The sequence below is a fragment of the Colobus angolensis genome, unplaced genomic scaffold, assembly GCF_000951035.1.
Source record: "Colobus angolensis palliatus isolate OR3802 unplaced genomic scaffold, Cang.pa_1.0 Scaffold308, whole genome shotgun sequence".
NCBI classification, from domain to species: domain Eukaryota; kingdom Metazoa; phylum Chordata; class Mammalia; order Primates; family Cercopithecidae; genus Colobus; species Colobus angolensis.
In genome coordinates, this window is record NW_012116355.1 from 1,892,576 (window position 1) to 1,919,765 (window position 27,190).

General features: G+C 47.2%; 2 protein-coding genes across 3 annotated transcripts in view; one reads left to right on the forward strand and one right to left on the reverse strand.

Annotated features, from left to right (window-relative positions):
- The window catches only part of UBAP2 (ubiquitin associated protein 2), a 143,315-nt gene extending 124,041 nt beyond the window's left edge, over positions 1-19,274 (forward strand). Inside the window, exons 10-22 of the mRNA XM_011950561.1 lie at positions 3,912-3,951; positions 6,109-6,253; positions 7,117-7,186; positions 12,980-13,175; positions 13,892-13,983; positions 14,309-14,356; positions 16,692-16,770; positions 16,977-17,182; positions 17,499-17,598; positions 17,682-17,783; positions 17,936-18,003; positions 18,091-18,282; positions 18,367-19,274. Of these exons, the coding sequence (XP_011805951.1) occupies positions 3,912-3,951; positions 6,109-6,253; positions 7,117-7,186; positions 12,980-13,175; positions 13,892-13,983; positions 14,309-14,356; positions 16,692-16,770; positions 16,977-17,182; positions 17,499-17,598; positions 17,682-17,783; positions 17,936-18,003; positions 18,091-18,282; positions 18,367-18,462 (1,434 nt within the window). The 3' untranslated portion in view covers positions 18,463-19,274. The remainder of the gene's footprint in view (positions 1-3,911; positions 3,952-6,108; positions 6,254-7,116; positions 7,187-12,979; positions 13,176-13,891; positions 13,984-14,308; positions 14,357-16,691; positions 16,771-16,976; positions 17,183-17,498; positions 17,599-17,681; positions 17,784-17,935; positions 18,004-18,090; positions 18,283-18,366) is intronic.
- Positions 19,275-22,314: 3,040 nt separating this feature from the next.
- The window catches only part of UBE2R2 (ubiquitin-conjugating enzyme E2R 2), a 117,032-nt gene continuing 112,156 nt past the window's right edge, over positions 22,315-27,190 (reverse strand). For both annotated transcript variants that reach the window (XM_011950563.1, XM_011950562.1), the window contains one exon: positions 22,315-23,288. In XM_011950563.1, the coding sequence (XP_011805953.1) occupies positions 23,069-23,288 (220 nt within the window). In that variant the 3' untranslated portion in view covers positions 22,315-23,068. The remainder of the gene's footprint in view (positions 23,289-27,190) is intronic.

The window sequence follows — 27,190 nt, forward strand, 5'->3', positions numbered from 1 at the left end:
TCTCGATCTCCTGACCTCGTGATCCACCCGTCTCAGCCTCCCAAAGTGCTGGGATTACAGGCTTGAGCCACTGCGCCCGGCCTCATCTGCCATTTTTAACACAATGTTTATTTCTGTACTTTCCATTGTGGCAACCACTGGCTGCATATGGCTATATAAACATAATTACGCAAAAATTCAGTTCCTCTAACACTGGCCACATTTTAAGTGCTTATTAGCCAGATTTGGTTAGTGGCTATGGTGTAGGACTATGCAGACATAGAATATTTCTATTAATCCAGAAAATACTTTTCAAAAGTACTGATCTGTACTGTTAATAAAGCATAAATAAGGCCGGGCACGGTAGCTCATGCCTGTAATCCCAGCACTTTGGGAGGCCAAGGCAGGCAGATCACCTGAGGTCAGGATTTCGAGACCAGCCTGGCCAACATGGTGAAAACCCATCTCTACTAAATGTACACAAAAATGAGCCAGGTGTGGTGGCAGGTGCCTGTAATCCCAGCTACTTGGAAGTCTGAGGCAGGATAATTGCTTGAACCTGGGAGGCAGAGGTTGCAGTGAGCCAAGATTGTGCCACTGCACTGCAGTCTGGGCGACAGAGTAAGACTCGGTCAAAAACAAAACAAAACAAAAAACAGAAATCAGACCATATGGTGTCCACATATCAATCCCTGTCATCTCCGGGACATCGCAATTCCTGTTTTAATGTCACCTCTCACTCTCCTTGCCCACATCACTGCTCATTTCATTCCTTGCTGAGATGATTGATTTTGTTTTCTCCTGCAGATTTTGATTTCTTGACCCTTTGATACTTCTTTACTTTTGCTTTCTTTTTTCTTTTTAAAGACAGGGCATTGCTTTGTCACCAAGGCTGGAGTGCAGTGGCACTATCAGAGCTCACTGCAGCCTTGATCTCAGGCTCAGATGATCCTCCTGCCTCAGCCTCCTGAGTAGCTGAGAGTACAGGTGCATGCCACTATGCCCGACTAATTTTTTAATTTTTGTAGAGGCGGGGTCTCATCATTTTGCGCAGGCTGGTCTTCAACTCCTGGGCTTAAGCTTTAAACCCACTTGGGCCTCTCAAAAGTGTTGGGATTACATGCGTGAACCACCACGCCTGGCCTCTTGTCATTCTTTTGCCTAGAATTTCCCCCATCCCAAATAATGTGGCCCTCTGTTGTATCAGTTTGTCTATCTTTTGTGTTTTAAAAATGATTTTCGGCCGGTCGCGGTGGCTCATGCCTGTAATCCCAGCACTTTGGGAGGCCGAGGCGGGCGGATCACGAGGTTAGGAGATTGAGACCATCCTGGCTAACACAGTGAAACCCCGTCTCTACTAAAAATACAAAAAAATTAGCCTGGCTGAGGCAGGAGAATGGCATGAACCCAGGAGGCGGAGCTTGCGCCACTGCACTCCAGAATGGGCGACAAAGCGAGACTCTGTCTCAAAAAAAAAAAAAAAAGATTTTCAGGCTGGGCACCGTGGCTCACACCTGTAATCCCTGCACTTTGGGAGGCTGAGGTGGGTGGATCACGAGGTTGGAAGATCGAGACCATCCTGGCCAAGACGGTGAAACCCCGCCTCTACTAAAACTACAAAAATTAACTGGGCATGGTGGTGCATGCCTATAATCCCAGCTACTCTGGAGGCTGAGGCAGAAGAATCTCATGAACCAGGGAGTCAGAGGTTGCAGTCAGCTGAGATTGTGCCACTGCACTCCAGTCTGGTGACGGAGCGAGACTGTCTCAAAAAAAAAATTTTTTTTTTTTCAAGCTGAGATGAAATCTTCCTCAAGTCTCCTCTTTTCTATTCCCCTTTTCTGTGCTTTTTTAAATCTGGTGTGTTTTAAAGATGACTCCTTTACACGTCAGGGCTTGTGTTGTTCCGGATGCCCATGTTCAACATCATGTAAGTATATTTAGTGGGGCATGAACCTTACTTTAGGGTGAGGCAGAAAACTAGACCTGTGATTACTTTCTACCATTTTTTTTTTTTTTTTGTGGGGGAGAGTCTTGCCCTGTCGCCCAGGCTGGAGTGCAGTGGCGTATCTCGGCTCACTGCAACCTCCACCTCTGGGGTTCAAGCAATTCTCCTGCCTCAGCCTCCTGAGTAGCTGGGATTACAGGCGTGCACCACCACGCCTGGCTTATTTTTTGTATCTTTTAGTAGAGAAGTGTTTTCACCATGTTGGCCAGGCTGATCTCAAACTCCTGACCTCGTGATCCACCTGCCTCGACCTCCCAAAGTGCTGGGATTACAGGCGTGAGCCACTGCGCCTGGCCTTCTTCCTACTTTTATGTATTTGGTGAGATATGTTGCTTCCTTTTCCTTGACTGTAACCTGTTATTTTAACTTACTTTTTTCCTAGTAGTTCTGTTTAATTTTCTTTTTTTTTTTGAGACGGAGTCTTGCTCTGTCGCCCGGGCTGGAGTGCAGTGGCCGGATCTCAGCTCACTGCAAGCTCCGCCTCCCGGGTTTACGCCATTCTCCTGCCTCAGCCTCCCGTGTAGCTGGGACTACAGGCGCCCGCCACCTCGCCCAGCTAGTTTTTTGTATTTTTTTAGTAGAGACGGGGTTTCGCTGCGTTAGCCAAGATGGTCTCGATCTCCTGACCTCGTGATCCGCCCGTCTCGGCCTCCCAAAGTGCTGGGATTACAGGCTTGAGCCACCGCGCCTGGCCTATTTAATATTCTATATTTCTTGTAAAAACATAACTTGTAAAAAATAACTTTTTGTAGAACAAAGAGTATCATAAATAAGTGTAATATTCATGAGCAGAGGTTTTATAAGATTTGAGTTTGATACAGAGGAAACAACTTTAGGGTGTTTTTGCAATTTGTAAGAAAGAATCTGTTTTAGCTCTTTTTCATGTTCCTCTTATCTTGGGACAGTATTTGAGCCTCGTAGGTTCTGATGTTTATTGTTCCATGCCCTATGTTCCCTGTTCAGTCTGTGGAGGCAGACGTCGTTTTTGTAAGATGCCTTTTTCATGTGTGTTAATTCCACTGAGATGCCTTATGGTTAGCACCAACCAGTTGGTTTCAGTTTCTGCTCTTTTTGGGCCTACATTGCCGTAACCCTTTCTCTACCCAACCCACTTAAGAAAAGCCATCTTTCAAGGAAACATCTCTTTTTATCTCAGAATCATTTTGCTAATGATATAAAATGTGATAATTTCTAGTATGAAAGTTATCTTTTGGCTGGGCATGGTGGCTCACACCTGTAATCCCAACATTTTGGGCGGCCGAGGTGGGTGGATCACTTGAGGTCAGGAGTTTGAGACCAGCCTGGCCGATGTGGTGAAGCCCCATCTCTACTAAAAATACAAAAATTAGCCTGGTGTAGTGGTGCGCACCTGTAGTCCCAGCTACTTGGGAGACTGAGGCAGGAGAATCACTTGAACCTAGGAGATGGAGTTTGCAGTGATCTAAGATGCACCATTGCACTCCAGCCTGGGTGACAGAGCAAGACACCATCTCAAAAAGTTACCTTTAAAAAAAAATTATTTGGGGCTGGGTGTGGTAGCTCATGCCTATAATCCCAGTGCTCTTGGAGGCCAAAGCAGGAGGATTGCTTGAGCCCAGGAGTTGGAGACCAGCCTGGGCAACATGGTAAAACCCTGTCCCTACAAAAAATGCAAGAATTAGCCAGGCATGGTAGGATGCATCTGTGGTCCCAGCTCCTAGGCAGGCTAAGTGGGAGGATCACCTGAACCTGGGGAGGTGAAAAAAAATTTTTTTAAACATATTTGTTCTTGTATGAGAGTTTGTTGTATTACCTCCCCTTTATTAAAAAATACAATAAAAGAGATCATTGTTTCTTGATTAAGCTACATGTTATAGAAAGTATAAAAAGCCACCCAGGTAATGATTTCATTTTGTAAGTTTATGTTCTCTTCTTTTCCTTATAGAATGGACGTGGTGGTGGTCGAAGTCCGCAGACACTAGACAGTAAGTATACCAGCAAGCTACTCTAGTCATGGCTGGTGCCAACCGAACAGAGGAAGAGGATAGCTCAAGTGATGTGGAAAACACCAGTTGGTCAATGGCTCATTCGTTAAAAAGCAGCCAATTTGCTTTTTTTTTTTGGAACAGGTGTTGGCTGTGGTATTATTAGAAATGTCTTAGCCACAGCAAGAGGGAGGTGATGGTCTCATATTCTTCTGCCCTAATCACACTGCACCACAAGTGCAGCGTACAGTACGCATCTTAAAGATGCTTGGGCCAGGCTGGGTGGCTTATGCCCACAATCCCAATTCTTTGGGAGGCCAAGGCAGGCAGATTGCCCAAGCTCAGGAGTTTGAGACCCCCTGGGCAACATGGTGAAACTCTGTCTCTACTAAAATATGAAAAATTAGCCGGGTGTGGTGGTGCGTGCCTGTAATCCCAGCTACTTGGGAGGCTGAGGCACAAGAATTGCTTGAGCCAGCTTGGGCTACAAAGTGAAGACTCCATCTCAAAAAAAAAAGTGCTTCTAAAGCAAAAATTACTGTTCTTGTTCAGGAAAGATAGGCTCATTGTCTTTAGGACCTGAAGGACTGTTGCTTAGAAAGAGAGAGAAATGTTCACTGTGGACATTTGGGAGAAAATGAGGCCCCCTTCCAACAGCTCCGTGATTACCAAAGATAGCACAGGCAAATCCGTTAATTGCTTCTTTTCTGTAGTTGACCAACTTGTCTGTGATTGTTTATGGTAGTTTTCTTTCTTTATTCAGGAAGGCAAATGGATGGGGAAGCTAGAAAGACTCTCTTTAAATAGGATTTCCTGGGAGTGCGAATATTGAACTTAAGCAGACCGGGGTGAGCCTTAGTTGAAACTGTAATGACAGGTTTGGAGCCCCAGGATTTTGGTTTGACATTTGCTGGTATTGTTGGGCTGCCAAGTCTGGAGATTCATTGGTCATTCTGAGCTTGTTGGATGACAGAGGAACTTTTTGCTCTAGCAGTGGTAGTGGCAGGTTTCTTTTGTCTAGGCATGGGTCGAGAACTAAAGTATCTGGGAAGCAGTGTACATTAACCTACTTTTCATTTCCCATACTCTCTTCTCCCTCACTTCCTCCTCTCCTTCCCTCCCCATTTTGTTTGTTTGAGAGAGGCTTCCTGTGAAGCTGTTAGCATCGTAATAGAAGGCCCAGGGCGGTACCTTTTGGGGTCTTAGTTTTAGATGAGGTTTATCTGTTGTGTCTATACAGTTTATCTATGAACAGGGTTTATATATGGAATAGACTATCAATAAAAGAAAGCCTCTGTAAGAACTGACCTAGGTGTAAGTTGATCGTTTCATTGCTTGTGTTTGTTTTTGACCTGCCCTTCCTTTAGAGACTCAAGTGTTTTCCCTGGGTTTTAGAAGGGTCAAGGTTGCTCCTCTTTCCTAACTGGAAAAGACAATGATGTTTTATTTCCAAGCACATATCTGAGTTGTATGTGTGGACAGCACTGAAACTGAGTCTTTCCACAGCTAGGATTGAGTGTCTCCACATTCTTTCTGAAGCCTACGAAGCTCATTTGTGTGCTTTGAGATTCATCTATTCAAGCACATACCAAGGAAATGCTCACTGTGCATTTGGAAATAGGTGTTAGACAGTAGATGTGTGTTCTTCCTGGAGATGTTAGGTATCTGTGTTTCTATACAACATACGCATCAACCCCTGTCCACCTTATGTTGGCCGTGAGCATTGGTAGAGTCAGCCTGACTTGGCGGAAGCACGTGTAGGTAGTCTCACCTGTCAGCTTCTTACTCCTCCTTGCTGTGCCCTTTGAGGAGTTTGCCTCACGTTATAATTCTACATATTAGGCTCAGCACCCGTTTTTCTTTCTGGATGCATCTACAGCTTAGGTTCCTTTAGGTGGAAAAAGTATGTCCCCATATAGGATAGATTGGATTATAAAGTGTCATTTTCTATTCTTTGCTGCATCTTGAACACCTGACCACGGTGTGTCCTTTGATAGTGTTTGACAGACAAGGGGCTATCTGGCGACATGCTTGGCATTTTCCTGGGGAATGTAACTTCATGGACATCTCAACTGAGGCTGACATGTCACAAGATATTGAGCATATTTTCAGATACTTAGGATTGGTTGTAGAAATAAACAGATCTGTTTCTTACAGCTACTTCATCCGTTCCTGCTCCAAAGACAACAGGCCCTCCCTCTGCGAGCTCCCTGCCCAGCACCACCTCCTGCACTGCACTTCTGCCGTCCACATCCCCGCACACTGGCGACTTGACCAGCAGCCCTCTCTCTCAGCTTAGCAGGTATGGGGAAGGTGTGGGCCCAGAGCGAGAAGTACCTTGGGGCAAAGTCCTGGAGCTCCTGTAGAAGGCTGCTTCCATGAACAGAGCACACTTGTTGTCTCTGACATGATGTCCTGGGCTTTTGCGTTACAACTGTAGCTTAGGTTTTGGCCAGGCTGTGGCTTAAAGCCACCAGATAGGGAAACCTTGCCTGCTTGGACCGCCTCTACTGGCACAGAGCACTGGGTCCCCTGGGAGTAGGGTGAGGCCAGCAGCACCCTCCTACCTGACTTCGCCCTCCAGAGGGTGCCTGAGCCTAGACTCTCTGGGCATCGCTGGGCCCGTGTCTGTGAGGTGGAAGGAGAATGATGGATTTCTGAGCAGGTGTCTGGCCTGAACTTTCCATGGCTGAAGAAGTGATGTTATTAGAACAAGGTGTAGGAAAATGGGTGGCGTTGCTACCTGTGTCTTCTGAGGAGTGTTCTCCATCACTCTTTAACCAGGAGCAAAAGTGGATTTGATGGGAATTGGCATGTGGAGTTGAGCATAGGAACTTTGATCCCTCATTCACAGATTGAATGGGGTTGTCTAGGATGACCATGTTCTTAGTGCAACTCTGTCTTCACTTTTCCCATCTGAGGAGCAAATGGATGTCATTGAGGGAAGCTGGCTCTGGAGTTTTCCACACCTCATGGCGAGTCATTCCCATCCATCAGGACCCCATCACTGGGCTCTTTGGGGATAAGGAATGAGGAGGGGTCTGAAGCTGGTCCTTCACTAGGGACTAGGGACAAGTTTGAATCTAGCTCACTGAGCCACGTGAGTCTTGTTCATCTGGAATCACTTGTTCAGGGGGACATACGGCGCTCTGTTTTGTCTTCTAGTTCGCTCTCCAGCCACCAGAGCAGCCTCTCCTCTGCGCACGCAGCCCTCTCCTCGAGCACGCCACACACAGTAAGTGTCTGCGCGGCTTCCTCTTCCTCCGCCATGCGTAGGGAGCCTGGAGCTTAGTCAGATGCGGCTGGAGCTTCAGTCTGATTTTTAGTATCTGATAATCTAGAGTTGCTTGGCTGAAATGTCTTGATGGCATGATCTGGTTTGAGCCTCCGATTTCCTGGGCACCATCTGGGGACATCTTGCTTTCTAAGTTTGTAGCACCTGGGAAGAATCGTTGCTCCGGACCTCATCTGTCATTGGCAGGACTGTCAGGTGGTGACCTTGCTCCCAGGAATTTGCTGTTTGATCTTTCCTTGTGCCTTCTTTCCTGACTCAGAGGCAGAGATTGTGAGAAGATCGATGTTGGAGAAGGGAGTCTAGAGGGTAGAAGCAAACATGCACTGCCAAGAGGCCAGGCAGGAGGCCAGAGTGGGAGCACCAGCTGGGAAGTGTCCTCATATGCCAAAGAGTAGCCCTAGATTATGGTTATTGAGGTGTGGCTCAGTGGAGCTGTGAGCATGGTTTTAAGTGGTAGGTGTCAGCCAGATTGTGGTGGCTTGTGGAGTGAATGGTAGTGAGATGGAGAGGATGAGGTGGATTGTAGAGGGCATCCGATGAAATCTTAGGAGAGGCTGGAACCTCTATTGGGAGGATAGAAAGGTGCCTGGATTAACAAAATGTCCATGCTCCTGGACAGCAGGTGGTGTTGGGTGAGGTTGGAGTAGGCAGGTTCACAGGCCGGGAGGAAGGATTAGGGTGCAGACAAACAGAGGAGGCAGGAAACTGATGAACTTGGTGTCCTCTGGAGAAGGCAGCAGCTCACTAGCAGAGTGAGGTGGTGGAAAAGGGATGTCCTGTCCTTTCCTCTGGATCTGGCTAATGCTGTGGCTTTCACACGCTGATGTTCCAAGTCAAACCTTACACAGAATCTTTTCTAAAACACACAAACTGCCACTTTCAAAGTAGAGCACAGTGTGGACACCTCTGCCTGTCCCCCTGCCCCTGCCCTTGCCCTCTGTGGCTCATGGGAGCCGTGAGCTGACCTCAGCAGGAGCGCCGTGGGGCTGCCCTCTGTGTCCATGCCACTGCTGCCTGGGAACCCAATGCTCCTGCACTCATGGTGAGCTGCACTCTCCATCTCCTCAAAAAACACTCCAGATCATGTATTCCAACCTACCACAGCCAGAATCGCCTCATCTAGTGGGTTCCATACTTTGTCAGCATGACAGAACTGTGACGTTGCTAATACAGTTGTCCCTCCATATTTGCGGGGGATTCGTTCCAGGACCGCTGCCTACACCAAAATCTGCACATTCTCAAGTCGCACTGTTGCCCCTGCGGAACCCACCTCTAGGAAAAGTCAGCCTTCCAAATATGTGTGTTTTCAAATTACGCATGCCTGCATTGGGTTGAAAAAGAAATCTTCCTGTAAGTGGACCCATGCATTTCGAACCTGTGTTGTTCAGCCGTCAACTGTTTGTTCATAATATTTCATCTTTAAGTTATAGAAAGATAGACAATGATAAGTTTTTCTTTTCTTTTTTTTTTGAATTTTTTAAAAATAGATTTTATTTAAGCCAGAATAAGAATGCAAAACAATCATGAAAGAAATTTTGTGCCTGGGTTGACCACAGGAATATGTGATTTTTTATTATTTGCTTTTGGTATAGCATTTATAAAGTCACAATAAACTTGGGAAAAAAGTGACATTCTGAAGTTCAAAAATTGTACTATGTTCTGCAAATCTTATTATTAACAATAATAGATCATCCTTCAATAATTAATAGAAACTTAATTATTTGAATATAAGTTTTGAATATAAAATTAAGATCTTTGAATATAAGAACTTTTTCTTATATTCAAAAAGTTCAGATTATATTATATCTTACCAAATAAAAAAGAGTTTTGTGGTAAGGTGATTTCAGCATAGACAGCAAACAAAGAAAACAACAGTTTTGAACCTAAATGTCTAATCACAGAGTACTATTTAGAAAAACTCTGGTAGGTATATCTTATGGCATGCAGGGACATAGCTCTCAGGGGCAGAATGGCTTAGAGATAAAAATACAGACTCTGGAACCAGACTGCTTGGGTTTGTGTGCCTGCTCTGTCCCTTACTCCCTGTGTAAAAATGGGCAGGTCAATTAACTAACTTCTATGTGCCTCTGTTTATCTTTTTAATCTGGAAAACTGAGATAATAGTATATACATCATAGTCATGGCATGGCTGTGAACATTAACTGTTAATATATGTAAAATATTTCAAATGGTAACTGACATACGATGAAAGTATAAAGCTTTACTTTTTGAAATAAAAATTTTAAATGTTATACAAAACATTAATAAATTACATAGTATACAGTGTTAGGCAATAAAAACAGGGTACATAATTAGATACGATGTATGATTGAATTGGCTTTTCAAATAGGTTTAAAACAATCCCCATATAGAAAATGAATGTCTACCAGAAAAATTATAGCTTAATAAGAATTTATATTGCAACCTAAATTAGTGTTTGTTTTGCTCAGTAGATTCAGTATTCCAACTTCTAATTTGCAAGTAGCCCAAAATATTCCTTTTTCCCTGTAAAAGTGAATTCCACAGCTCTGCAGAAGCGCTGGGCTTGGCTGGGGCAAGGACCTCTCAGTGACCCTGCAGGCCCACGCCTTGCAGCAGGCTCAATTCTGATGTGTCATGGACATTCTGCCCTCTAGAGAAAAATCAAAACTACAAATTTTAAATTGAAAAAAAGCCAAAGGTCAAACGTATCCCTTGATCTACTTCTGCTATTCTTGTCAATTTACAATGAAAAGTTTTTCTGTCTCTCATCTACTTGGCTCTACCCTTACATTTTCTCAATCCTTTAGATGATTTTTCTTTTAATAAATAGAAGTCTAAACATGCAGTGCGTACATATAGTCATTTTCCCGTTATCATCTGCCCTTTTTTTTTGAGATGGAGTCTCACTCTGTCGCCCAGGCTGGAGTCCAGTGGCGCAGTCTCGGCTCACTGCAAGCTCCACTTCCCGGGTTCAAGTGATTCCCCTGCCATAGCCTCCTGAGTAGCTGGGGTTACAGGCGCCCACCATCACACCCAGCTAATTTTTGTATTTTTAGTAGAAACGGGGTTTCACTATGTTGGTCAGGCTGGTCTCGAACTTCTGACCTAGTAATCCACCCGCCTCGGCCTCCCAAAGTGCTGGGATTACAGGCGTGAGCCACTGCGCCAGCCGTCATCTGCCCTTTTTATCATTTTCTCTTGGTACATAAATGAGAGTATTTTATGTACAGTGTCCTTCAACTTTTTTTACCCCACTTGTGTATCCCCACAAGTGTATTTTGATGTTTCCATGTTGAAACATAAGGGTTTTGTTGTTGTTGTTGTTTTTCCCCACAGTTCTGCTTTAGGGTCGTTTTCAATCTTGATACCACAGAGAATGTTACATTTGATAACCTACCTATGTTGTTTCACGTGTGTAGCTGTATGTAGTGGGTTAGTCCACAATATGGAGCAGCAAGGCATTTGTGATTTTATACACATTTCCAGATTGCCCTGCATAGTGATTCGACCCTGTTTACCTCCCACTGGCAGTGAATAAAATGTCCTGTTACACCATTGCCTCCTCAAAATGGTGTTATTAAACATTCATATTTTCTTAGTATGTTAGCAGAAAAATGGCCCATCAGTCTAGTTTTTAATGAGATTGTACATCCTTTTTTATATATATTTGAAAACCATTTGATTTCCTTTATGTGAGTTTTTTATTTTTATTTTATTTATTTATTATTTTTTTTTTGAGATGGAGTTTTACTCTTGTGGCCCAGGCTGGAGTGCAGTGGCGCAATCTTGGCTCACTGCAGCCTCCACCTCCCGGGTTCAAGCGATTCTCCTGCCTCAGCCTCCCTAGTAGCTGGGATTACAGACACATGCCACCAGGCCCAGCTACTTTTTTAATATTTTAATAGAGGCAGGGTTTCACCATGTTGACCAGGCTGGTCTCAAACTCCTGACCTCAGGTGATCCACCTGCCTCCGCCTCCCAAAGTGCTGAGATTACAGGCATGAGCCCCCGCGCCCGGCCTATGTGAGCTATTTATATTCTTGGTTCCTTTTCTTGTCAGGTCTTTGGTCTCTATTTCTGTATTAGGGAGCCCTTCGTGATGGGAAGTATAGGGATTTTTCCCTAAGTTTGCAGTTTATGATTTTTTTTTTACAGAGATCTATGTATTCCATTTTCTCATAGTTAGATCTTTATCACTCTTCATCAGTACCTAAAGGAAATTTAAGCTTCTTCTCCTGCCTTTGCTTCTCTGGGCCCATCCTGGGGAGTTGACGGCATGGACCCCATTGGATGGACGGAGCGAGGCCTTTAAAATTGGTGTTGACCTTTTAATCCAGCAGGTTGATGTCCTCCCAGTTCCGGAAGGTCAAGGCCAGGGACAGGAACCCCGCTGGGCAGCTAAAGGGAGAAGAGATTGGCCGGGTGACTCTTGAGTCCCTTTCAGCAAGTCAGGACCTAGTTCCCTAGTGAGCTTCTTCTAGCGATGGGGAATGTTTATTTTTCCTTCTGAGACTAAAAGGTTGTATATATCCAAGTACACTTGCGAGCATTGGTCAGAGCTGTTCCAGATTTCTGTGGCAGGTGGTGGGGAGTCTGGCTCCTCGCTAAGGAGAGGACCTAGATGGTGGGCAGGGCACTGCATCCTTTGCCCTTTTCCTGGTGGGGCTCTCTCCAGCCTGGTCCTGCCCATCTGTGCTGGAGGAATAAGATGCCTTGGAGCCCCAGGAAACCATGTTTTTGGCTGTCTTTACCTTGGTGAATCTGTTCTGATGTTAGCTCCTTAAAGCCAATACCCAGGTGGGCAGTGACCTGTGGGCATGGGATGGCGTGGAGAGTTAGTCTGCAGAGGCAGGTTGGGGCCTTCTCCTGGGCCCTTCCTGTTCTTTGGCTTTTCCTCTACGAGTTTATATGCTGCTTTCTATGCCCTGGTTTGGAGACTGGTCTCCCTGTTACAGTGCTTTTCCTCCCTTTTTTGGAACTTGCTTTGCCCACCTAGGTGTACCTCTCACACCTACCCACTCGGAGCTTGAAGTTCTTCATAGGACCCTGTTGCTAGGGTTGGGCAGCTGGGCGGGGCTTCTGGAACTTGGGGCTGATGGAGCGTCCGCTGGTTCACTCTTTCTTCCCAGGGGTACCTTGTCAAGCAGGCATAGTGGCAGGCCATGCCCTTTTAGGTGGGCCCTGGTGAGGCGTTGGTGGACTGAAAGGTGTCACCAGGTTTTGGAGCAAAGGCCTCTCTCAGCCTCCTGTTGTTTCCAGACCACAGTGGCTGAGAATCCCAGTAGAAGGGAAACCTCCAAAAGATTGAGACTTGCGCTGGGCTTCCTGTGGCCTATGCTCGCCTCTTCTCAGACTGTTTGCTTTGCTCTGAGATAGGTACTTGTCCCATATTCAGATAGTCTGTGTTCATTTATGATCCAAAGTTATCTTGGGATTTCTATGCCCTCATTTTGGATGCCAATGCGTGAGCAGCTTGAAGGATTTTTACAGAGTTGTGGTCATTAGAGCTTAATGTTAATAGTTTTGATGTTCAGTTTATGTATTGTATCCTGATGGCTGGAACCAGCGGCTGTGTGAGGGGCCACAGTGAGCACTGAGCACGGTGCCTCTCACCTTAAGGGAACCTGGGTGGCTACATCATCACCTGCCTGCTCAGCCTTGAGACTATGGGCCCAAGCCCCAGGCCAGTCTCTCCCCAGCACCCTCCTCCTCTGCCTCCAGATCCATGTGCCCTGGCTTTTCTTTTGCCAGCATGCCACTGTGGAGAGTGCCTCTTCCCTCCAGTCCTCAGCCACCTTCTCCACGGCAGCGACCTCCGTCTCGAGTTCCGCATCCTCAGGCGTCAGCCTGTCCAGTAGCATGAACACCGCGAACAGCCTCTGTCTGAGTGGGACCCCCATGAGTGTGTCCAGCAGCAGTAGCAGGGCCACACCCTTGGTGACCTCAGGTATGTGCTCCAGAGGCCTTTCCTGCCCACCCCCGAGCCCCTCAAAGGTGTCTGCTTGGCGTCCCAGGAAGGCAGTGCAGGTGTCAGGAGAGTCTCAGGCCTGCCAGGTGTGCTGTGTGTTCCACTGACCTTGAGGCCTGATCTCCCCACCCCTGATGGGGATGAATTCTCCCTGTCAGGATTCCTGGCCTCTCTGTGCTTCTAGCTTTCCAGTCTTTCCTCTTTGTTCTTCCCTGGAGCCGAGTGGACATGGTGACTTGGAGGGGCCAGGGACGACTTATTGTGGGCTCCTCGACTGCAGAGCTAGGCTGTCGGTAGGCCCTGCAGACTATGATTTGATGGTTGCTGCTAAAACCCACTTTGAACTCGTCCTGTTCCTCTCCTGGCACTGCATGGCTTCCTTGCCCTCTTTGGAGGAGGCAGATTCTTTTTATATTTCTCTTTGCTCAGTGCAGTGGGACCTTAGGGATTAGGGGAAAGGGGCTGCTTTTGTCTGGGCCCAGAACTCTCTGACGTTGAAACAACCTCAGTGTGGTGGCCGGGCTTTCTGTCTCCCCTTCACTGCTTTGTAGAATGACCCTCTGCCTCATTTAGCCACTGCCCTTCTTTGAACTCATCTGGGGTAGCTCAGTGACTGTGCCTCCTCCTAGAGCAGCTGAGGACTCTCACTCTTTGTGGTGACCACTTCACTCCATTTGATTTTTCCCTCTATACAGGCAAAGCACCCCCAAACTTGCCTCAGGGGGTGCCTCCCCTGCTGCACAACCAGTACCTTGTAGGTCCTGGAGGACTGCTTCCTGCCTACCCGGTGAGTGCTTGGTTGAACTCCTGGCCTGCCCAGCTCCCCTGGCCTCAGGGGCTGGCACCTGGCGGGAGCCTGGCATTGGGCTCAGGTTGCCCACCTTGAGCTGCCCTTCCATCCCGGAGCCCCCCGTCTCTGCCCTGCTGAGCCCTGTGGTCTTCTTCCATCTAGATCCAACAGTGAAGGCAGGATCTGTTCCCATAACAGCTGATCCAGATCCCATTCCCGGGTGTGTTACAGCCCTGCAACCTTGTTTTGACTCCTAGGTGGACCTGGGCTTCCCAGGGGGTGGTATGTGGTTCCTAAAATACACGTTCTGGTTCTCACACAGATCTATGGCTATGACGAGCTCCAGATGCTGCAGTCACGGCTGCCAGTGGTGAGTAGGGTGTGGACTGGTCGGAGCAGAGGGTTCAGAATCTTTTACATGTCCCCCCTCTTGTGGTCTTGGCTGCCACCCTGTCTGGCCCTTGGGATCCTCTGCCTGAGGAACCTCTCAGCACCACTACTGAGAAAGCTGTTTTCATCTGGCGGTTGTGCCAGGCATGACCATAGCTTTGGCACAGAATGTCCGGTGCTCATCTCTAGGAAACATAAAGGCCTTTGGGACCTGGGGCCCTGGTAGGCCATGCCCCCTGCTAAATGTTGGTGCTTAATCTTCCCTCCTTCATCTTGTTTTCTCTCTTTCTCTCTTTTTTAAAAAGAAAACCCATATGACACAAGACATGGAGGTTGCTTGCTTGGCCCTGGAGTTTTATAATGTCTTCCTTTTCCTCAGAGTACCATATAGCATCTTTGGTCTGAGGTGGCCAGTGACTGCTCTTCTGCCATCAGCTGAATGAGTGTCTTGAGCTGATGGTCTTTAAGATCTCTTCTAGGTCTGGCCTCCCATCTAGATTTGTGAGAATGGCTGCCCTGGGACGTCCTTGGTGGTTGCAGCCTTACTCTGAGGCCAGGATTGCCTCTTTATTCTGACCGTTGGTGCCAGAACGCAGTGTGGGCCTTTTCAGGGATAGCCACATGAACAGAACTGTGGGGACAGAAGGCAATAGAGCCGCTCCTTGCCCTGCATGGGCAGGACTTCCTCCTGGGAGCCACTCTCTTCTTGCTCTGCCATTTCCCGGGGCACTTGTCAGAGAGTTGCAAGCAGTTTGGACACCCGTGTCCACCTCTGCTGGATACAGTCTTTCCTGTTCCTGGAGGAAGAGGCTTTCTCTCTTGTGCAGTGCCGCCTTCTCATTCTTCCCCGTTGGCGATGTCCCCTTCTCTGCCGGACCACAAAGAGCTGACGGAGCTGCTCTTGTTTCAGAAGAGTAGCCCTTTCCACTGGCTGGCCATATTTCCAGAAGCAGAGGCCCAGCCTGAGCAGCTTCTCCCCACTGCAAACCAGCGGCCCTTTAATCTGCGGGCCAAAGACCCGGAGTGCAGGAGGTGGTGCTGAGCCCCAGGATTCATCCTGCTTCAGGGGCTCTCTATGGTCTCCACACTTACTCACAGCACTCTTTTGGCTTTTATCACTTTGTGCCTTAGAGAAAACACCCTCTGGAGCCCACCTTTTGAGATATGTTGCTCTTTCTATCCCTCGAGTTTTTCGTTCACCTCTGCTGCTTGTGAGCCTGGTTCCCGCCTGGAGATTTCTCATGTTCTGTGAAAGGGCTCCCCCTTCTGGGCTTTCTCTACTCCCGTCCTCAGTTGTGCAGCTCTGTGCATTCCCAGCTCTGCCTCCCCTGGGGGTTCTAGGCTGCTGTGGGTTTCCGGAAGGTTTCCTGGAGGGTGTAAGTGCCATTCCCAGCCAGGATGGCTCCTTTCTGGCCATGATCGGGCACAGCCCAAGGGCTCTTTCCCTTTCCTCAGGGGCCAGGTGTGTCGGGAGTGCGAGGCCCTGGATGGTGAGTGAGGGCCAGGTGAGGCCTCCCCTCCTACACGAAGTTCCACTATGTTTTGCCGTCTCTGTCTCCACACCGCTGTATCTGCCATACTTCCCCCAAGTCCTAGGCCAGGGGTGTCCGATGTTTTGGCTTCCTTGGGCCACATTGAAAGAATTGTCTTGGGCCACACATAAAATACACTCAAAGATAGCTGATGAGCTTTAAAAGATTTGCAAATTTCATGTTTTAAGAAAGATGAATTTGTGTTGGGCCACATTCAAAGCTGTCGCGGGCCGTGGGTTGGACAAGCAGGTATCCTAGACCGTGTCAGTGTTTTGAGAGCAGTGTAGGTGGTGACAGGCCAGTTCCAGGCTTCACCTGGGGTCCTGCTCATATCCTGTGCCTACTTGGCACTGCCCTCTGTCCCCCCTTAAACTTTTCAGGCCCTTATAGTTCTGTTGCCTCCTTTTTCGGGGCTGCTCTGTTTAGTCAGCTTTCCTAGCTGCTCTGTAGTCTCTCACAGAAAAGCCAGTGAAGTTGGTTCAGCCCGAGGCATTCACACAAGCATGTGCCTGTGGTGTCAAATGGACATGTGAGGCTTGGTCTGCAGCAGCTCTGCCTGGCGAAGCTGCAGGGTTGGCCGGTCTATGTGCTTGTGTGTTAGGCCGCCTAGTTGCACACTCCTCTGACGGGCACCATTTACTTGGCATTCCCTGGGACTGCTGGCTTTTAGGCGTGCAGTCTATTTCAGGAGTGTAGCATCACCTAGACTTTCATGTGCTAGTTCTGCTCTCCTGGGAGTCAAGCAGGGCCAGTCGCTGATGGAGCCTCCCTGGTCTCTCCTAGGACTACTATGGAATTCCCTTTGCTGCACCCACAGCACTTGCCAGCCGAGATGGGAGCCTAGCTAATAATCCGTATCCAGGTGAGTTTGCTCAGTGGATGAGGAGTGGCCCGGGGCCGGCCTAGCGCGAACTCCAAGAGCTGGGAAGCAGCAGCAGCAAGGCTGAGAGAGGCCTCTTGGCAGCCTGTGCCGAGCTGGCAGCCAGACCTGTTCCTGTTTGCGGAAGCCAGCGTGGCCTTTCTCTGGTTGGAGGAAGGGCAGTGGCTGGAGTCAGTGCTCTTTCCTAGGTGATGTCACAAAGTTTGGCCGTGGGGACTCTGCATCCCCTGCACCCCCTACCACACCAGCTCAGCCACAGCAGAGCCAATCACAGACCCACCACACAGCCCAGCAGCCCTTCCTGAACCCTGCACTGCCACCTGGCTATAGCTACACTGGCCTTCCCTACTACACAGGCGTGCCCAGTGCCTTCCAGTATGGCCCCACCATGTTTGTGAGTATTTCAGCGGGTGTGACTGTGTCTCCTGGCCTTGGGTTGCTGGCGGGTAGAAACCTGGGACCTATCTTCCAGCAGGGAGGGAGGGTCATGATTCCACTCCGTCTTATCTGGCCTCCAGGAACTGTTCAGGCTGGGGACAAGGTCACCTTTCCCCTGCTGTGTTTAGATCCAACATGTGTTGCACTAATGAAAACACAGGTCCCCTGTGGTTGTAGGTATGTCACCTGCTGCCTTAGGCTCTGGCAGGGGTACCTGACCAGCCTCAGCTTGCCTCTTCCTACACTAATACCTCATCTGCTTGCCCCACCAGGTCCCTCCAGCCTCAGCCAAGCAACACGGGGTGAACCTCAGCACTCCCACACCTCCCTTCCAGCAGGCCAGTGGTTATGGCCAGCATGGCTACAGTACAGGTGAGGGGTGCTCCCCAGAGAGACACACGGGGTCAGACAGGCTTGCGTGGCTCACACTTGCCTCTTACACTCTGCCACGCTAGGTTATGACGACCAGGGGACAGCAGCAGGAGACTACTCCAAAGGTGGCTATGCTGGATCATCGCAGGCACCAAACAAGTCTGCAGGTTCTGGGCCTGGCAAAGGTAGCGTTTACCTCTCCTTTCCAGGATAAGGCCTGGAGTGGTGGGCTCCTGCCTGATCCCCTGTCAGGCAGGGCAACCCCTGAGTGCCCCTGGAGGTGGGGAGCCTGGAGCTGGGAACAACTGCTGTGGGGAACAACTGCTTTTCCTCCTAGGAGTATCAGTGTCTTCAAGCACCGCCGGTCTACCTGATATGACTGGTTCTGTCTACAATAAGACACAGGTGAGGGACAAAGGTGGGTTGGGTGTATAGGTTTTTGGGAGGTTACAGCCCAACCTGACCTTCACCGTTGTCTCCTTTGCCCTGCAGACTTTTGACAAGCAGGGATTTCATGCAGGGACCCCTCCACCTTTCAGCCTGCCCTCAGCCTTGGGCTCCACTGGGCCCCTGGCCCCGGGAGCGGCCCCTGGCTATGCGCCCCCACCATTCCTGCACATCTTGCCAGCCCACCAGCAGCCCCACTCCCAGCTGCTGCACCACCACCTTCCACAGGATGCCCAGGTGAGCACAGTGGAGGCAGCCACCCTTCTCTGGGCCAGGGGTTCTGCTCCAGCCTTGACAGCCTTCCCTTCTCCTTTTCTGCAGAGTGGCTCGGGTCAGCGCAGCCAGCCCAGCTCCCTGCAGCCCAAGTCTCAAGCCTCCAAACCTGCCTACGGCAGCTCTCCATACTGGACAAACTAAATCCAGAAGAGAGGGGCGTGCTGGGACACAGCTTATCCTGGGCAGGAGAGAACACATGAGCACATATTTGGGAGCCCAGTGCCCTTCCCTAGAATTCCCGAGACGTGTCAGCCATGCCTCTGTGGGGAGCCTGCCTCCCAGACTGGCTATTGTATGTAATGTATTTATGTATGTATTTGTAAATGTAATAGAAGTCTGGGGGAGGTCGGGGACGGCTGCAGATGTTGGCCACGTCTGTTCTCCCCATTCAAGCCCCTTCTCCACTGTAGCAAAATAAGTGCCCCCACCCCATCTGCCTTCAGGTCCTCTTCATAGCCTGCACTGCCCAGTGGGCCACTAGGGGCAGTCTCTGGAAGGGCTGGTTCAAGGCTGTTTGGGTATAGGGGTCAGGTACCAATGAAGAATCACGACTTGTCTCACTCCTTTGCAAATTGTTTGTTTTCTTTCCTGTGTAATTACTTTATACCCGTTTTTGAGAAACTGTTCCTTTTGTCATCTGTCATGGTCTCCTTCCACCAAATCTTGATCTGGGAATAGCAGCACTATCCCTCCACCCAACACAAATATGGGCACCTGTTTTGTCTTCAAACAGGAGCTTCTAGTCTGGTCACGTCCCTAGAGACTTTTACTAGAGACTGGCTGACCATGAAAAAAAATAATAATCTCAGTTGTTCAGCCAGTCAGTTCTCCTTTAAAAATCAAAGATATCTCCAAGCAACACATCTCCATTCCGGTTGTCTTGAACCAGGTGGGCAACTGTTTCAGGGGTTTTCTCTTGCCCAATCCCCACCTAATAAAGTTCTGAGAGCATGCACGGTCTGTGTGGTGTGACTGAAAGGCAGCTCAGGGCAGAAGCCCTGGACTTCATAGGACTGAAGGAGACCCCACGTGGTTGTCGTCTTCTGACACAGGCTATAAAGGCTTGAAATGGTTTTCCTTTTAACTGGACCCTCTTGGCCCAAATGACAATGGCTGTAAGGAGAGCTAAACCTCCTCACAGGGCCCAGGCCATGTTGATCAAAGTTAACCTGGCTTTTCTTATAGCTCCTTAAGAGACTTAGGGATAGGGCAGCTTGGGACCTTACCTAGAAAAAGGTAAGTGTCTACAAGTAAAATTAGGACTTTTATTAAATAGGGTGATCTGCCTGACCCCTGCTATTAGCAGCAATAAGTTAGTTAGGAAAACAAATGACAGTGAAAATGTTTGCCTAAGAGAAGCAGCAGAGCACCCCTCAGTCCCTCACTGATCTACTCATATCAGCTCCCGTTTTCCAAATCAAGTTTAACAAATGGCCTCGTCTATAAGGAGCTTGAAGGGATTGGGGATACACCAGGGAGGTGAGTTAGAAAGGCAGATTCCCCAGTTGTGGTTTTTGTCTAATTTTTCAGCTGAGCCCTGGCATAATCTGCAAGGTTAACAGTGATATTCAGACCACCTTTTAGTTTTCTTTAACACAAGGTAAAAAAAGAAGAGGGTCATTTCATGGGGAAGTAGCAATACAGGTATTTTATTTCACATTTTATTAGTAGACAGATGGGCAGAAAAAGACAAAATAAACCACTAAAGGGGAAGTCAACACAAAATGCATCAGATAATCTTTTCTCATAAGTTAAACTGAAGAAAAACATCTACAATTTCAGCTAAAACTATTAAAGTCAGGTGTGTCCTGCTGGTTTCAGAATAGTTGAAAATTGTATCTCTGAATCCTTTTAGTTGTAAATGTAAACCTTGTTTATCAGGATGGGAGGGGTGGAGAGTTCATTTTCAGTGGAGAGCTGCACATTTCCCCTTCCAATCGGTTTCTTACAATATGTGCCCCAAACGTAAGGAAACCAGCAAGTAAAGAAGCAGTTTGCCAGGGCAAGTGAAAGAAGGTTTCTACAAAAAAGTCTGACTAATAGAAAAGAACTCTGGAATGATAAAAGGAGAAGGGGGGAAGACTGAAAGAAGCAACAGCGGAATCATATACTTTCTCCACCCAGCCTCAAAATACACAGAACTGAAGAGCATCCAGTGAGGCCTCAATTAGAATTAAAAGGAATCTAAAAATGCAGGATTTTGAGTTCATGTCACACCAAATAATAAGCACAACTGTACATACATGGTTCCGGATTGAGCCTGAGACCTCCACTCCCAGAAGAAAAAAAAAATTACAAACTCAAGTATTTTCCATAGGGATGTGTTCTCAGGGACAGAGCTCTGGAACCAGCCTCTGGGTTTCGTTCAGTCAGTCTAAAATACCAGAATGTCCACCTGCTAGCAAGAGACTTACCCAGTCTTCTGGAACTGATTGTACTCATCAGAGGCAAACCCAGCCCTTGACAGTTAACACCCCAAAGGACTGAAAGGTACAACCTCCACTTGGCGCTCTGGCTCCCTGAGTCAATGTGTAACAGCGGCCAATAGGGCCTGACGGAACAGAGCTGTGCAGCAGAGCACCTTCTGCAATGCCAGGGTGCCGGGGCTGCCCTGGGAGTGAGAAGCTTAGCAGTAAGGGGAATGAAAGGCTTAATTTTAGGGCTCCAAGAGAATAAGACCAAGCTACTGGCTGTAAACTTGCATGGGGGTTTTGGGGGCAGTTTGGGGGAGGTAAACCAGAGCACTGTGAGAGGCTCTGGCTCCAGAAGATTTGCAGGTTAATCTGGAAGCATTACTTAAAAAGTATGGGGAGTAAAAAGGTAGTTCCAACATCTTTCAGTGAGAGTTTGTAATCAGGCAACTTGACAATGTATTTCAAAGCTGCTCTGTTCCATGGATCTGACTGAAATCACTAGATTCTGGGTACAAGTAGCAACCCTGGCCCTGTGGAGATCATGGAGTTCACAGAGATACTGGGACCAGGCTCAATGGTGTCCCCTAAGAGCCTTAGCTTGTTAAACAGTCCCATTTCATACCAGACTAAACTTTTAGAGGCCGGGAAGGGCTGCTGGGAAGAAGTCATGTGTTTGGGAGTTTGAAGAGTGAAAACCCTGAGATCAGAACGAAGGAGGAGCTAAGGAAGTGTCACCTACTCTGGCCATCCTAGGATCCCTCCTGCCCCTGTCCCTAATCTGCCATTTAGTTCCGAGTTACGAGCCAAAGGAGGAGCTGACACTAGTGCCCAGGGGTCCGAAATAGGACTATAGTCAGTCCTTGCTGCATTTGCCTTCTGAAGTCGGATTTTACATTATAGCGGTTTCCTCCAAATAATGCCCTCCTATGATCTGGTACGCCCCCATAACAACCAAAAATTACCTTCAAGTTCTGAAGTCCCTGGATGGTGAAGGCTGCTGGATCTCAATATTGATTGAAGCAACACGATTGAGATCTGGAAAATCAAAAGCTGCAGCGAGTGCATCGCAGGAAGATCTAGCCTTATCTGGCCTAAAACCTGCCTGCAGTCAACTCCCTCAGCCCTGCCACAATTTCTATGCACAATTCTGCTTGCGCTCCACAGCCTAAGTATGTTGAAAGGGGAAAAAAAGTCCAGATCACATCCAATGAAGAAAGCGGTAACTCGTCTCACACACATCCAAGTTTCTCACTATCAGTATAAGCAGCTCAATGAAAACCGAAATCTTAACACATGCACCTAGGATTAATACTGAGTAATTTAAAGTGGCTACTTAAAAAAACCAAAACGTCATGGTAAGAGTGTGTTTTTCATGGGAAGGCCATGCTGTTTCCTCTCCCAACAGTGGTCACCAGTAGTTTCAATTTTTCCCCCCAGTAGTATCAACCAAACTTAGCATAGTGACTTTTAACTCTTTGTTCCCATCACTAAATCCACCCACACACACTCGTCCCAACTTCCCCACTCCCTGGGGGAAAAATAACCCTGCCTTTAAAATAAATAGCAACCAAGTGCTCAGTTCTATGTAAAGTATGAATATTTATTTCAGGCTTTCGATCCCAATTGATTTCAAAAAACAGAGTCTGATTTCTCTCCTCAGAGCAGCTGAGGCCTCCATGTTACGATGGTTTCATGGAGATTGAAGGAGCACATTTCATCAGGCTTACCAGAAAGTCCCTGACGCCCACCATGTCCCAGCCTTAGGAAGGGAAAGAAACAGAATTCACCACCATGGGGCTGAACGAATGCACACACACTAATGTAAAGGAGCAGCTAAACCTTGGCAAATTTGTTTTTTTTTTTTTTTCAAGTTTGTTTTGTGGGTTTAATTCCATTTTCTTTTGCTACCCAGTATATGCAGCGCTTGTGAGCTCCCAACAGGTTCCCAGCTTTAAACACATTCAACCTCTTGAAAGACTATTGAATTCTTCAAGAATCTAAAAACAGACCAAACGTGTTTTGCTGTGAACATTCTGTAGAGACGAAGTGAGGCGGGAGTTTGGGTTGATGTTTTTTTAAAAAAAGAATCAATACAGTGATGGAAGGGTAAAGAATGCAAGAATTCAGACATTCTGTGGAGGGTTACTCTCTCTCCATTAAAGGTCCATAAAAAGGAGCAAACTGAGATCCGTAAGGGGAGTCAGCAGGAGCTGTGTGTGTTTCCCCACCCGCTGTGAATAGGTTTTTGCTGAGGGGCCATGGCCAGGTCCCCACTTGCTCCCCTCCCTTTGGCCTGAGACGGCAGGGCAGTACAGGGGCACTAAAGGAGCCCGTCACGACTCCTCATTCCCAGAATCATCATCATCATAACAGTCGGCATCTTCCTCCTCCTCATCTTCATCATCAATGTCGTCGTCATACAAGTCGTCGTAAAGCAAATCTGAGCTGTTGTCATTGGAAGGCACTTTAGTTTTGATGCAGTATTCCGCCAGGGTTGTGGGGACCTTCACTCCATCCTTTTCTGCTTCGGCCTTAGTGGCTGAAACTTGTTTCCTGAAGGGAGGGTGACAAGAAATGGTTTATGGTAAGTTGTTGTTTTGAGATAGATTTATAATTGGCCTTAAATAATCAATCTTACTTATGACTCAGCTCTCCAAACTTCAGTATCTGCCTGAAAGGATCTGACAGATACCCTGTACTATACCAAATGCTTTCAACCCATTGGGTACAATTTTGAAGTAAACTTTGACTTTTTAGGGGGGGAAATACACTGTTAACATTGGGGGAGTTTAAAGCAGTGGATCAATTATAGCCAGAATCACCTCGTCAGCTGGCTGTCCTCCACTTCATGTAAGGGCCAGCAGGTTGGCGACTAAGAATCAGAACAGGCATTGACTTAGTGGGCGGAATGTTATGCTTTGTTGTTTGCATGTGTGAAGCACAGGGATAACTACTAGAATAAGAAGAGATAATAGACAGACTAATATCCTAGTTTACTGGGGATAGATCGTAAGATTGTGTATGCGAATAAAAAGTGCCACTCTGATTTAATGTGGGGTGGGGTTGCTTAGGGGGTTGGCTAGAGTGTTAAGAGTTTTGGCCTAGTCACCTCACCACCAAACTCATGTGCCCCAACAATTCTTAAATATCCTCTTAATTTTCACTTATAGTAAAATTCAAATGCCTTACGCCAGATTCCAAAGTCTTGCACGACCCACTCTTTCCCCATCTGAGACGGAGTCTCACTCTGTCACCCGGACTGGAGTGTAGTGGCGCGATCTCAGCTCACTGCAACCTCGACCTCCCAAGGTTCAAGCAATTCTCCTGCCTCAGTGTCCCCAGTAGTTGGGATTACAGGCTCCCACCACACTTGGCTAAATTTTGTACTTTTAGGTAGGGACGGGATTTCACCATGTTGGCCAGGCTGGTCTCAAACTCCTGATCATGATCTGCCCAGCTCGGCCTCCCAAAGTACTGGGATTACAGGCATGAGCCACCGTACCCGGCCACACAACCCACTCTTATATTTTCTCCAGCCCTTCAACACATTCACCCTGGTCTTTTTTTGGTATCTCAGACACACCTTGTTGATTTTTCTGTCTGGACCAGTTGCTCTTCCCCTGCCCTACACATGTCTGGCTCCTTCTTGTCATTCCGAATGAAGGCCTCAGATATTAAGGCTTAAATATCACCTTAGAGAAGGCCTGGCCTCATGACCCAATTTAAAGCAGCCATGTAGTCATTCTTTCACATTATCCACTTAGCACTGTCTAATATTTTTTGCTTGCTCACTCTTCTGTCTCCACATATTTCAATGTGAACATAAATGTCTTTCTTAGTCCATTCTATTTCCCCAGTCAGTGCCTAGCACATAGCCTGGCACATAAGAGATGGTGCAATAAATACTGATTGTATGAATGAACAGAACAATAAATTGTTTCCTTCAACAATTATAAAAATTTGAGTCGACTAGACCACTCTTCCTGATCTTCCTAATGTCAATCTCTTAGCTGTGCTTGAAGCTTTTATTCTGTTGCCTTGCCTTGCATACTGATGGTCCTGAGGCTTCTGGGCTTGTCTCCACACTCAGCATGCTTCCCTGGGACATCATCTCTGTTCCCATAATTTTAACCACGATTTCCTTTATGCTGACATCTCTTGGCTTATATAAACAAATACCTTTAGGAAGCCTCTGTCCTAATGTTCCATATGCAGAGGTAGACTGCATATGCATTTTCTACCTCTATGGCCAGTTTCTCCCATTTTACATCTCTGAATAAATGAGCATCACTTCTTAAAATAATAAATCTCACTCCAAAGACCTATTGCTTTACAGCTTAAATATCTGTCCTCTCATCCCCATTACTACTGCCTCAGTTTAGTCCATGTTGGTCCCCTGGCCAATTGACTTTTTTTTGTTTGTTTTTTTTGAGACAGGGTCTCCCACTGTCACCCAGGCTGCAGTGCAGTGACGCAATCTCAGCTCATTGCAACCTCTGGATTCAGGGCTCAAGCAATCCTCCCACCCCAGACTCCCGAGTAGCTGGGATTACAGGCATAAGCCACCATGCCTGGCTAATTTTTTTGTAAAGACAGGATTTTGCCATGTTGCCCAGGCTTGTCTTGAACTCCTGGGCTCAAACGATTTGCCTGTCTCGGCCTCCCAAAGTGCTGGGATTACAGGCATGAGCCACTGTCTTTTTTTTTTTTGGGACGGAGTCTTGCTCTGTTGCCCAGGCTGGAGTGCAGTGGCACGATCTCAGCTCACTGCAACCTCTGCCTCCTGGGTTCAAGTGATTCTCCTGCCTCAGCCTCCAAAGTAGCTGGGATTACAGGTGTGTGCCACTATTCCCGACTAACTTTTGTATTTTTTGGTAGAAACGGGGTTTCACCATGTTGGCCAGGTTGGTCTCAAACTCTTGACCTCAGGTGATCCACCTACCTCCAAAAGTATTGTGATTACAGGTGTGAGCTACCACACCAGACAACTGTCTTTTATCAGAACTCAAATAGCATCACCTCTTTCCTCCCAAAAATACTTAAGTGGTATCCCATCCCTTCTTAGATTAAGAACCATACTCTTTTATCATGACTTCAATGTCTTCAAGACCCTGGTGCCTCTCTCACTAAATTTTCTAATATTTCCCACATCAGAATTTACACTCAAACGTTTGTAATTTCCTTAACATGTCATGCTATTATACTGTATTTTAGCAAACATAGGTGTTTTCCCTTTTTTCACCTGAAAAAGTATTGGTTATGAGGAATTCTCTCTGCTAGGAAATCTATTACATTATATATTTCTCCCAATGTATCTTGTTTAGGCTTGTATAGGTATAATACTACATGGTCATTTGTTTTCAAATGCTAATAAAGTGAGCTCCCTAAGGAGAGAGGCTGTGCCTTAGTGAGTACCTGACACAAAGCTGTTGCTGAGTGTCAGGTACTGTACTAGGTCATTAAGGCATAGATAGGATGAGATAAAGGGGCCCTTAAACAATTAAGAAACACATAGAAGTACCTTGGGAATGTGTGTACAGAAACTTTCCCATCTTTCCATCCTTAGGACAGGACACTCCCACTCCTCTACACTTCTCTAGGATCTTACTATTTCTACTAATTATCTTCAATGTTTGGTACACATCAGTCATCTAGGTGAGATATATATATATACACACACAGATGCCCAAACTCTGTCCTTGTAATCCCATAAAAGACAGTTATCGTTTAGGACACTTTAAAAGTGATCCCAATGGGCAGAAAACTTAGGACTCCTGATCTTATATTACTTAGCAGTCACCTCATGTGCTTTCCAGCATTGTTTTAACTTTTTTCATACCACATGGTCTCAAGCCCACTAGATTTTACTCTTATTTGTATAAACGCCAATGCTTAGTAAACTCCTATGCACAGAGGAAGCTGTAACTGTATTTGGGGTCTCTATTTTAAGAAATAAAAATGTAATATCAAGGGGGGTTGAGGCCAGGCACGGTGGCTCACACCTATAATCCCAGAGCTTTGGGAGGCTGAGGCAGGAGGATCACTTGAGGCCAGGAGTTCAAGACCAGGCTGGGCAACATAGCAAGACCTCATCTCTACAAAAAATAATAATAGAAATTAGCTGGGTGTGGTGGTGCATGCCTATAGTCTTGGTTACTTGGGAGGCTGAAGTGGGAGGACTGCCTGATCCTGGGAATTCGAAATTACCGTGAGCTATAATCACACCATTGCACTCCAGCCCAGGCAACAGAGTGAGACCATGTCTGTCTCTTTAATTCCAGCACTTTGGGAGGCTGAGGCAGGTGGATCATGAGGTCAGGAGTTTGAGACTAGCCTGGCCAACATGCTGAAACCCTGTCACTACTAAAAATACAAAAATTAGCTGGGCATGGTGGTGGGTGCCTACAATCCCAGCTACTCGGGAGGCTGAGGCAGGAGAATCGCTTGAACCCAGG